The 12,332-nt window shown below is 44.5% G+C and overlaps 1 protein-coding gene across 2 annotated transcripts in view; it reads left to right on the top strand.

The window, feature by feature from the left end:
• LOC126531110 (uncharacterized) overlaps positions 1–12,332 on the top strand; it is a 97,708-nt gene that overhangs the window by 17,851 nt on the left and 67,525 nt on the right. For both annotated transcript variants that reach the window (XM_050178510.2, XM_055070971.1), the window contains exons 8-10: positions 1,950–2,085; positions 5,126–5,965; positions 11,217–11,455. In XM_050178510.2, the coding sequence (XP_050034467.1) occupies positions 1,950–2,085; positions 5,126–5,965; positions 11,217–11,455 (1,215 nt within the window). The remainder of the gene's footprint in view (positions 1–1,949; positions 2,086–5,125; positions 5,966–11,216; positions 11,456–12,332) is intronic.

Below are 12,332 nucleotides of genomic sequence, written 5' to 3'. Positions count from 1 at the left end.
AAAATTTGCGGGCACAAGTTACAATCAGCTAGTGCAAGACGGGGGTAAATGGAGGTCACAGGGAGAGACCTTCGTCCTGGGCAGTGGACGTAAAGATAGGCTGATGATGATTCCTGAGAAAAGAAAAGTTGTATAAAAGTGACATATCCTTGCTGTTTTCACCTGTGGGGTGAAAATTTGAAATCACTTCAGGAAATGTTTACATATAGATGGTGATTACAAAAGAGCGCAATGGGGTGAGCTCCCACACCATTTCTACTGTTCTGCCTTGTTCGTGTCGCCACATTGTTTTTTTTTTTTTTTTTTCTTAAGTGAATCTGTGTCAACTTGGCCAGCTTCCTCTTTTGTTGAAGTGAAACTTGGAGGCTAATAGAGCAAGCTTAAAAAGAAACTGGGGCAGCACAGTGAGCTCTGCTGCAGTTTACAATGCGTGCATCAATTTATAGGGAACCATTTGGTAGAAGAAGTAAAATAGAGAATGTCTTATTAATCTTGAATTGTGTCTTATGGCAAAAATGGGCATCTAAGAAGCCTTAGTTACATCACATGCTAAGGCTAAGTTTGCCATTTGACGAACTGGCCTGTACTTTTCATTATGTCTTTGCACCCGGCCTATGCGTAGCCGTCAAGTCTTGCTGGTTTCAACTTTGTTTTGAACACTCAACTAGCCTCGAACCACACATAACTTAAGGTCAGATCACACGCTTGCTTACCAGCACGTGCTCACTCCTGGCCACTCCTGGTTAGATGCCTTGGCAGACATCGCTTCGTATTGAGCTATTGATAGCACTTCATCATGTGCAAGTTGGATGTGGCTACTATCCGTCTGTCAAGGTGGTGCAGGACAAAGCCGGTCCGCACTATGTAGCACGACCAGACTGGAGCATATGAGCGTGAGCACACACTCAAGCCCTGTCATGCACAAAGAAAACGCTGCGCATGCACGCGTAGCTACGGTCTGCTGTATAGCGTAGATACAGCAGCCACCGCAGGGTGCCGCAACGAGTCTGCTGGCTGAGTGCACAGCGGCTCGCCGAGGACAGCCAAGTTTGGCACATCATAGGCACTCAATATTGAAAGTAATGGTCTCTATGTGAACATCCAATATTAAATTTGAATGGCGCATTATGGTGATGCTAAATGCGAAAACACCCATGCACTTAGCTTTGGGTGCACATTAAAGAACCCCAGGTAGTCCTAATTTCTGGCGTGCTACAGCATGCCTCATAATAAGATTGTGGTTTTGGCACATAAAACCCCATAATTTAATTTAACAATGACGTTCAATAGGCAGAGCGTTGTGGGCATGCCCCACCATGCTGTAGCCTTCACAGTGCAAGGCATTGCAGAAGGAGCGGAAGAACTGCAAACAGGTTGTTTGGTTGCCAATAACTGCTTCTTCTGAATGCATTGAAGTGCCTTTTGCAGCAATGTATTTCTGAAGTAGCCTAATTCAACTTCAAATTCATTTTTCCACTTCGATAAAAAGTGGTTCAGGGCCCCTTTAAGTGGCTGACACTCCTTCCGCCCGTGAAACCATTTGTTCCAGCTTTTTTCTGTCATGTCATGCTGAGGCAGGGTTTAAACATGACGGCGCTCTTCACTTCATGCCGTGTTTCAAGTGTGAAAAGGAGACGTACAGCTTACTTGAAGCAATAAAAAAAATTTTAATTCATTCATTTGTCTCCCTTTGTTAATTCAAAGTTACTGGTTATTCGATCAAATCTTGCAGTCCCGTTAGGGGTTGAATTAATGGAAGTGAACTGCATATATAATATTGCACAACTGATTTTCGACCTCTAGATTACTTATTGTTGCATAGCCCTGCATTGGAGTTTAACTTGGACCATGCTAGAATTAAATAAAATGACATGAAAAATTTTATGGGCAGGGGATGTTGTTGTGGGTTGGTTGTGATACCTGAGGCTTTTTCGGGTATTGTGATGCAGGGATTCTTGCGAGCACCTCCTGCCTTCGAAGAGTCTGAAAAGGAGTCTGCATCAGCATCTGATCAGCTGTCCATCCAAGACCTCGTCGAGCAACAGCTTGGACTGAGGAAGTCCACCTACAGTGAGCAGTACGAAGGTAAGTATCTTTTACTGTTCATTTTGTTAATCACGTTAGCAAGCTTTAAGTAGTTGATTTTGCCTTGCCGACTTCTGGCCTCCACATTAGCTCAGCTGGTTGAGTGGCTACTTGGAAAAATGGACATGCTTGGCTTGATTTCCAGACTAAGGTTATGATCATATAACAATTCTACTTCTGTTATTTTCCATTTCACACTTTGTCAGTGCTCTAAACCATAGGTCGCAAAACTCGCTCGCGAGTCTGAGTGAGGCTGGCTGAGTAAAATTATGGTGAGTGGGTCGTGAGCCTGGCTGAGTAGAATTTTGGTGAGTGTGAGTCCGGGTGAGCCCAGCGGAGTAGAACTTTGGTGAGTCTGAGCCTGACTGGGCCTAGCTGAGTAGAATTTGGTAATTCTGAGTCCGAGTGAATCCAGCTGTGTAGAATTTTGGCGAGTCCCACTCCGAGTGAGCCTTAAGCAAAAAATAAATTTTGTGAGTGAGTTCTGATTATTTTGCCAACGTATGGTCGATTTCGAAAAAAGCTGTCACTGAAATTATGGCGATCGCACCAACATTAAAGGTCAATTAAAGGTTAGCTCAGATGGTAGAGCGGCTGCCCTGGAAAGGCGGTGGTCCCGGGTTCGAGTCCCGGACCAGGACGAATTTTTCTTCAACTCTGAGGCTTTTCTTTCGAGGAACCCGTATAGGTTTTCTTTGTTGCAATTGCTACGAACGGGTGGATGTCTGATTTTCTCTTTATTCCTTACTTCTCTCCACCTTGCAGGTTTCCGTAGAACTACTACGTCGAACATTAAAGGTTCATTCAAGTGGCGCACACCGAACTTCAAACAAATATATCAAAGAAAAAATGAAATACCTTGCACAGGACGGCACTGCACGGCAGCCGCGTTATTGGCAGCACAATGCTCGCACTTACGCTGCACTCTCCCATTCTTTCTCTCTCTCTCACACAGACACACACATACACACACTAATCTTTACCTATGTGCCTGCAGCGTCAGTCCCTGCCCAGTGCTTCTTGTTTGGCTCCTAGAATTGTTTCCGCTCTTTGCACCTCCGCAGCACGATAGAAGGAGTTTGGAAGGAAAACGTGGGAAGCCTCGTAGGCAAGCGTGAAACATTGGGTGCTATGTAAATGTAGCTTTAGCTTTCTCCTTCAGCTTTCTGAGGAGAGTCAGGCATAACCAGACCCCACAGCGCTGGTCTCGTTGCAAGAAGCGATCGACACTGTGTGCAGAGTTTGGTCGGTTCAGTTAGCGTTCATTTTCAGCGTGCGCTTGACCTTCTCTCTAAAGTGTGAGTGCTGCTTAAACTGAGCATCTGCATTGCTGCCTTGTGCGTATGCTGGACTGGCATTCAGTTCAACTGAGCAAATGTGGATGTCTTGGCTGTGCACCAGCCATGCTTCATGCACGTCTGTGCTTGTGAGCAAATTGTATCATAATTGTATCACTCCTGTTGCATCTGTGAAGCAACCATGAACCTTCAAAATGTCATTGTCCAGTGCTGACTTTGAGGATGCTCAAGTCAGCTGGACTTTCAACAGTGCTCGTCTATCATAGTTAGGTTAGGAATCGTGTTGCTTCATGTTCTTTTATACTGAATTCATGGTGTGTACTATTCCTCATACGGTGCAATCTGTGCAAACATGCCTCACAGTGTTGGAAAAAAACTTCATAGCTATTATTCTAACGGTGTTGCTTTCATTACTTTTGGGATATTTTCAGTTAAATTTTACTCGTCTGCTACATACTTTCAGCTGTGTGTTTGATAATTGAGCATGTTCATTATATGCTGCTTTTTTATAATTGATTTCTGGATATTGTAATGTACAGAAAATAAGGTGCTTCGTTGTATGCTCAATACGACATCATTTTTCCTAAGCATTTGTCGCTTGTCATCCCTCGGCATGTGCTCTCTATCAAACTGATAATGGCTTTTTTTTTTTTTTTTCAAATGCTTGTATACATTCGCAATCTTTTTTTTTATGTTTTCAATGTTATGTCACTAAATTACAACATACCATTTGTGAAGAAACACCTTTATAGTTAGGTTGTGACCATCGATATCTTCCCTTTACAAATACCTAAATGAGCATGCTCATACACCAAGGAATGTTATTTTGTACAGTTTGCGCATACTCAGTATGGATGATGATAAAAACAAACACTGGAAAGAGGGAGCGCAGAGATGGATGCATTGAGGTGCTGGCACCACATGCTACACACTCCCGATCTAGCGATGCTACTGCCTGCTGAGATGGCCGTCTATGTGCAAGCCTGCTGCAGTTGTATTGCATCAAACTTCATTGACATTCATGTAAAACATCTATTGCCTTCTCCCACATTCTAGGTTATCCGTTTCTGGCTCTGCCTGACATAACTCGCATGTGTGCCATGCAGACAAGTCACTGACGCTAGTCAGCATAAGGTTAGATAAAGTGAAGTGTATTATGCTGAACCGGCTTGCAAACTTTTTTTGTAAGATTGGAGCTGAACCAGAAAGAAAGAGTGTGTTGAACCCGAACCAAACCGGTACTTTTTTTTCTGTTTGACACCCTAGTGTGATCATCAGTAAACTCTGATGAGGGTGAATGGCCATCATTATGAGCATGGGCGAATATCTGTGAGTGTGAACGGAAGAGTGTGCAAGTGAGTGCATGACAGTGAATGTTTGTAGGTGTGTGTGTGCCAAAGGTAAACATTCGGCAGATATCTGCCTGGTTGGGGACAACTGAATTAAAGAGAATGAAAACTCCCAACGAAAATTTATTTTAGGACCCAGTATCAGTGGAGCATAAATGGAAAAATCAAGCCCCTAAGCTACCATGCCTCAATTAGAAACATTTCTTGCAGTTTCATGGTTGGAGAAATGCCTTGATGTTTTATTTATTATTTTTTTTTTTTTGTGAATGAATATAGGATGTTGGAGCCTAATACAGTATTGCAACCAAAATCTGAAAAGTCATTTTTAAAGAAATACTATGTTTCAACCCTCATCTCCCCTTACGTGATTGTTGTTATATCTTTGCCTTTCAGGCCAGTCACAAGACAGCAGTCTATTGTCACAGCAGTCAGCGTCAGGCATAGACCATTCCCTGGAAGGTGCATCCTCGAGCGGGTCGAAAATGCTCGCCAACAAATGTGCTGGTGCCACTCATCTGTACACTGAAGCTTCCAAGCGGGACTCTCCGCTCTACAGGCAGGCTCAGGGGGACGGTTACTTCAAGCGCCCCCTAGGTGCAGCTCCTCGTGCAAGAGCATCTCGGATCTCCACAGTGTCAACCTCATCTTCTGCGTCACAGTCTCGTTCCTCTGGCCTGGCGTCCATGAGTACATTGACAGCGTCACGGACTGTTTCACGTGTTTCGTCGCCTCAAAAGAAGGACAGGTCACAGCTTCCAATCCGCTGCAAGAAGCCACCTCTTAGCGCTGGAAGTCAGAACGTTTTGCTGAAGTCCCCATCAAGGCTTCATCACAAGGTGTCTCCCATTCCCTCTAAGGTCAGTCGCGGCCCCCGCAGCACAAATGGCAGTGTCAAGCACTCTCAGCGTAATGGTGACTCACAAATTCAGTTGCGAAGTGTACCTCACAGGCTGTCATCATTCAGCAGTCCAGATCTGAGGACGCTTAAAAGTGGAGGCAGGGACCGACAACTCCCAGTGGCAATAAGCACATGCAAAAGTGATGAAAATTTTCTTATTCCCCAAAGAGACGAGCCCACTATGAACAACGCTCAACTGCCAGCCAGGGAGCAGTTTGGCCATTCCAGAAGCACTCCCAAGAACCCGGCAAGCCAATTCTTCAGCACAGCTGGCAGCACCCAAGCACCTTCATATAGCCCGGTGTTCGACTCACAGTCAATGCCAGCACCATCAGGTATGGGAAGCCTTTGTACTTCTTCTAGCACTGCCAGAGTGGTTAGAGTTAATAATGTCTGTCTATGAGAATAATGTAGCTCAAGAAATAGAATTGTGCTACATGGCCCGGGCAATATTAAAGAATTTCGTGAACGATAACAAAAACCACCCCCTTGTATACCATCAAAAATGGAATATAGGTTGATCTTTTCTTTTTTTCAAAAACCACGGCCAAAAGCTGACCCCCATCCTATAAGCTGGTCATTTTTTACCAGTTTATGCCATTTCTTCTTCTCCATTTTCTTAGAATTAATGTTTCGGGGTTGACCTATGTCCCGGTTTTTATGGTAATATGTTTTGTGGTGCTGAGGCAGGGGATGTTGTGGGCATCAACAGTGGGCTCTGCTGGTGTTCACTGAACACTAGTTCTAGAACACTTCAGGAACGTAATTGCTTTGTCAGTTCTCTCAAATATGGGAAAAGGTATCAAAAAATGATTACGTTGTGATTAGGAATAGACAAACAGCAAATTTTACAAATGCGAATACATAGTAAGTACTGAATATAGAATAGTGAATTGCAGACTCTTATATAGATATTTACAGCTGTAATATTTATTTCTGCAGAAATCAGTACCACACCTGTACTGACTAAGAGCAGCTTACCATCAGGTCAAAATTCAGTTTTAAGCACAAGATTACTAATTGTCATTAAAAATTGCATGAATAGCTCCTCAGCAACTTATAGCATGGTTTCATTGCTACTTATTGATGGAAGCTTTACAAAAACTCTAAATAAACAGTTGGTTAAAAAAAGGTAGGAAATTGTAGTAAAAAAAAAAAAAGTCGCAGTTTCGCCCGCAAGGCAAAGCATCGATTGCGATAGCAAATTAGTAGATGGCTATATGAAGTAAGAATATACAATTAAACCTCGATATAGTGAAATAAGCAAAATTGGCAATTTGCTTCAGTATATAGAAATGTCATTTTATTGAAACTCTACCTTTTATCCAAATAAGTACTTCGCCAATCGATTTTTTTTACAAGGAAAGGGGCCGCAGACTTTTCAAAATTATCGGGCAACGGAAAAAAGCAAACTTGAATTTTAAAAAAAAATTATTTTGATGAATTTGGAAGTTGGCGACGAATTATACGGTTTCATGCCACATTGACGAATTCTTCACATCAGCGGTACAAATTAAGCAAAGCCAGCCACGCTTTCATGTGCACTCTGCCCCTATGGCTGATATAGCATCACCCGCACTGGGACGACACTGTCATGAAAAGTGCCGGCAGCGGGGAGCGAATGCTTCATCTTCCTCTTGCTCCAACAGGTCACCAGAACTCGAGATTATGCAATCTCCAATACTAAATGTGCAGGAAGACAGCTTACATGATGCCACCCCGTCTCAGCGCGCCCACTCTTTGCACATGAGGCAGATTACCTCTAAAGCAAGATGCACTGCTGCGTATGCACTCAGCAGGCGCTTGCAGACATGCGTAGCCACGGCCGAATGCACGCTAGAAATCGAGATGTGCGCGAACTTACCCTCCAGTTCCCCACCTCCGCCCCCTCGCGTGCGCTTGATCGCATTACTACAAGCTTGCTCCGCTCCCCCTCTTACCCTTTGCTCGCATGGGAAGGCATGGGAAGGCAGCACTCGTAAGGCCACCATCTTCCCTCACCCTCGCACACTTTCACTTGCACCTAAAGCACACAGCATGTGTGGTGTTGTAGCTTCGACAGGGCGGCCGGCCGGAGGATTTACGGCATGAGGCCTAAACGGCCGGGGCGCGCAGCGCCGCAAGAAAGAGCCCGACTGCTTCAGTCGGGGACCAGACAAAGAATGCTCTTTTATTTCTGCGAGGGGAAACAGAAGGCAACTCGCAGCGTTTGGCGCTGAGTGGCGCCCTGACGTAAACGACCCAAAACCGAAACCAGAAGCCAACACAGGATACCACATCATCTCTCCCTTGAAAGGAAAATGCGCTACTCGCCCTCCTCGCAACAAAAGTGAGTCATGAGTTACAGAAGAACACATGTTAGCACTGTAACACGCGTGTTTCGTGATGACATCTTTACACAATACAAAATGACGTCTTTGGCTTCCCCATTTTAAGAAAAACGCACAACATGATAACTGAAAATGAACATGATTGCACTCCAGTTCTGCAGATTTTCAGTACACCCGTCTTGGGAAGACTAAGATTTGTGTGCTGCTTTGCACACACAGATCACACATGAAAAAAAAAAAAATTCAGAGTACAAAAGTAGACAGTGCAAACATCTGTGTGCCCGCTGGGACAGCACTGATGGGTGGCTCATTCACCCTGAGCCTGACTCGAGGCAGCTCTGTGGCTGTTGTGAATTGAACATTGTGAATAAAAGCACTTTACACTCCAAGTTGTGATAGTCCCCCCATAAGAATGCTAACGACCTAAGTGTTGAAAACTTTTTGGCATGAAAGGCCAATTCGTATGGCAGTCAGCACCGTAGTAATGATGTGCGTACTGCACGATTACGCTACAAGAAACGTAATGTATCCCGTATACCAATAGTAACTGGAAGAAAAGGTGTGAAACAATCATCAAGGGAAGGGTAGTCACTGGAGTGACTCTTTTCAGTGAATTTTCCAAGAAAATCCTGTAGTGCAGGGCATTTCACAAGTTTGAATGCATTCCATCGTTTGCCATTTTCAAGCGTGAAAGTATTGCGACCTACCCTACCGTAAATCTTAAATGGTCCCGAGTATTTAGGATCGGACGTTCTCGAGTTACGTACTCAGACAAGATCTCCTGGACGAAATTGAGGGCATTTTGTTGCACGACGACGGCCCACGCACGTCTTAACACTTTTGGCGTAAGAGCCAAATTCGCATGCAATCACTTCCTTAATAGTCTGGAAGCTATACTCGGTATCCTGATCCCAGACAAATGGTTGTCCTTGCTTTAGCAGTTTCCTAAGCGGTTCTACCAATTCAGTGACTGCGGGATCAGTTTAGCGTAGTATCGCATGACACCAAGAAATGAATGCAGTGACTTCTTGTCAGTTGGCTGCGGTGCCTCAACAACTGACTGAACTTTGTTTTCCAGCGGTGAAATACCGTTTGCAGCGCAGACTTGCTCACGGAGAACCCGAGGTTGAGGACGCAGTTTCGCCGAGACTGGTTGCATTGAAGCTCGAAGATGAACGTCGTGGATGAAGCCCTTTACAAGTCCCGATTGTCCTGAGTACGGCTGGGCGAACTCCGAGGGAGCGTTGTGTGGGAGAGACGGAAACTGAACGCTTGGGTCAGCTGGAATTCCTGACACTTGTTGACATGCAGCAAAAACAAGCTGCGTACGAGCAGGGGTTTGTCGATGCATTCGGTTCCTCGAACGGCAAACTGAAGTGAAATGTCCCACTTTTCCGCACGCACGGCAGGAAACGTGCTTGGCTGAACAGCCTGGATCAGATGCGATGTGGTGAGGTGAACCACGTCGGTAGCAATGGCCCGCAATGTCTCGACTGGCTTCGCGTAGTTCGGGCCACGCGCCATGTTGCCCGGCCTCCCCAGGTCGCGACTTTCCGCCATGCTGCCGAGCGCCATCTTGAAGCCGCCGGGTCGAGGGAGAAGGGTGGCGGGAACCGCCATCTTGCGCGCCTGGGTGAGGAAGGTGATGGCTGTCGACGCCATCTTGGCGTTGCGTCGAGACACGCTAAACAGACGAGCTGTTAAAGACTTGAAGTTCTTTGTGAACTTGCTGTACGGTTCGTCCGATTTCCTGGGCCTTCTTGAGCGTGAGGGATGCTCCTTCGTAGAGTAACCTTTCTCGTATTCTTGTTGATGCAACGCCTTGGAGGATTTGGTCGCAAAGGGGCTCGTCATGCCAAGTGCTGAACGCACAAGCAGGCGCTAGCCTTTGTAGCACGGTTACGAAGTCCTGAAAGGTTTCTCCGGGTAGTTGCTTCCTTTCCTGGAAGATAATACGGTGCACTAGGGGATTGGTGCTTTCTTCGTAGTGCTGGTCGAAGATGCGGAGAACGTCTTCGAATGTAGTAGCGGTCTGGTCTGTTTGCGACGTGAGGTCGTAGTAGAGACGCTGCCCCTCGAAGCCTAAGTTACTCAGTAAAATGGCTTTCTTCCTCTCGTCTTGTAGTGCCTCGCCTCCGGTTACCTCGAGAAACGTGCAAAAGTACCGTTTCCATGTGAGCCACGGTACCGCAGGAGTACTGGGTAGCGCCAGGAAAGGCGGCATGGGGGTACGAACGCCATGCTGGGCACCGAGAACAAAGGCGGAGAAATCGCGGTTGACGGAGGAGACGTAGTTGTGGCGTCTTGCATGCCGGAAGCAGGAGGAGCAGAAGTAATACAGCAAGGGCACATAGGAAGCAGAGTAATGGTTTACCTCGTCGCCAGTTTGTTGTAGCTTCGATGGGGCAGCCGGATGGAGGATTTACGGAATGAGGCCTAAACGGCCGGGGCACGCAGCGCTACAAGAAAGAGCCGGACTGCTTCAGTTGGGGACCAGACAAAGAATGCTCTTTTATTTCTGTGAGGGGAAACAGGAGGCAACTCGCAGCGTTTGGCGGGTGACGAAAGATGGCGGGCTTGCTCCCTGCTTTCCTTCTTTACACGCGTTTGATTGAGCCATCATCATTGGCTCACCCTCGCATGCTTTCTCTCACACATACAGCATACGGTGCACGGCGATGATTTTATCGCCTTCGGACTTTATAGAGAACCTCACAATGACGACAACAGCAGAAATGTTCCTGGAGTATCCATATAATTGCTATCGCAATAAAAACAAACTGCTGAAGTACTTGTGTGCCTTAAATATGTAAAAGGGCCAGTTGCAAGAAAAACATCTCTTGTTGTAGCGTAAATGATAAAAGTTCTACATTTCTGGACTGCCAAAAACATTAAATGACAGACTTCAAGAAAAACTAACAGGTTGTCATGTAGGCTGCCACCATGAAACTGAAAACAAAACTGGCATTATCTATTTTGTTTCTGTATTCCTTGGAAAATTTTTGTTGTTGTATCCCTTCTGATAATTTCCAATAATTTGTTTAGCAGATGGAGAACAGTAACAATACTTTAACACTTAATTATGAAATATTTGGTTAGTTTCAAGTATTTTAAGATATTGAATATAGTTATTTTCGAAATATGAATACGTAGTGTCTAATACTATCTGATGCGTACTCGAAACTTTAGATATTAGCCCACCACTGATTGTAATACATTATTTTCTTTCTTTTTCTTCTCTTCGTATCTGATGCAGGCCTGCTGCTTCCAGTGGACTTTGTTGAGCATTCAAGAATAGACCTTGGTACGATTTGTGCTGGAGCACCACGGAATGTTGCACTCGCGTTGGTAAATCCAACAGGAAAAAAACAGCGCTACCAAATCCAACAGCTTTGCTCAAGCATTGGTGGGCACGAACCCAGGCACTTTGAGTCCGTCACCGCACAATTTCCGGGCCAGCACACTGTGGCTGGTGGCTGTGTTGCTAAAATTCAGGTGAGTATATATTGCTGGCATTGTTGCATGGTTTGTAGTGGACCTTGAAAATTGAAACGTCGTTTTAATGCCTTGAAAATCCTGAAATTAGGTGCTTAAGAGGAAGCTTTAGCTCGGGCCCAACTCCGACGCGGCCTATTCAAATACATGTCAAACGCAAAAACGTTTTTCTGAGATAACCACAAGACCGATTTTAATGAAATTTGTTGCATTTGAGATAGAAAGTTAAATTCTAGTGACTGTTGGAAGCGGAATTTCGATTTAGGTCCTGGATTTTGTTAAAAGAATTTTCAAAAATGCGGACGTTCGAAAAAAATAGAACGATGTTTACAAATTCATAACTCTACATCAAAAACAGATATCGCAGTTCTGTAAACGGCATCCATTAGAACATTGAAAGCGGACAAATTTGCTATGTCATTTCAGATCTTACGTGAATTTGTTACGTTGTTTACAAAGGTGCTGCAAAAGCTGTATTTCCATAATACTAAATTTTTTTAGATTCATGTATAGCATATCAATTTTGTCCGCTTTAGACGTACTATTAGGTGCAATTCACAAAATTGTATTATGCTTTTTTGTTTCTGAGTTACAGAGTTGTAAACTTGATAGTTTCATTTTTTGAAGATTTTTGGTTTTTGCCAATTTTTAATAAAAAATTAAGGATATAAATAAAGAATTCAAAACCAACAGTCACTAGATTTTAACTTTTTCTTATAAGGGCAACAAAGTTCGTCAAATTTGGTGCAGTGGTTGCCGAGAAAAACGAATTCTCCTTTTACATGTATTTAGATAGGAGCACCCGAGCTAAAGCTTCCTCTTAAATATCCATGAATATTAATTTTCAACAAAGCTTAGCAGTCTTGGACACCTTGCC

This window comes from Dermacentor andersoni, chromosome 5 (genome assembly GCF_023375885.2).
Source record: "Dermacentor andersoni chromosome 5, qqDerAnde1_hic_scaffold, whole genome shotgun sequence".
Lineage (NCBI taxonomy): Eukaryota > Metazoa > Arthropoda > Arachnida > Ixodida > Ixodidae > Dermacentor > Dermacentor andersoni.
The sequence above is the reverse complement of the archived record's forward strand: the minus strand, read 5'-3'. Positions and strand labels throughout refer to the sequence as shown.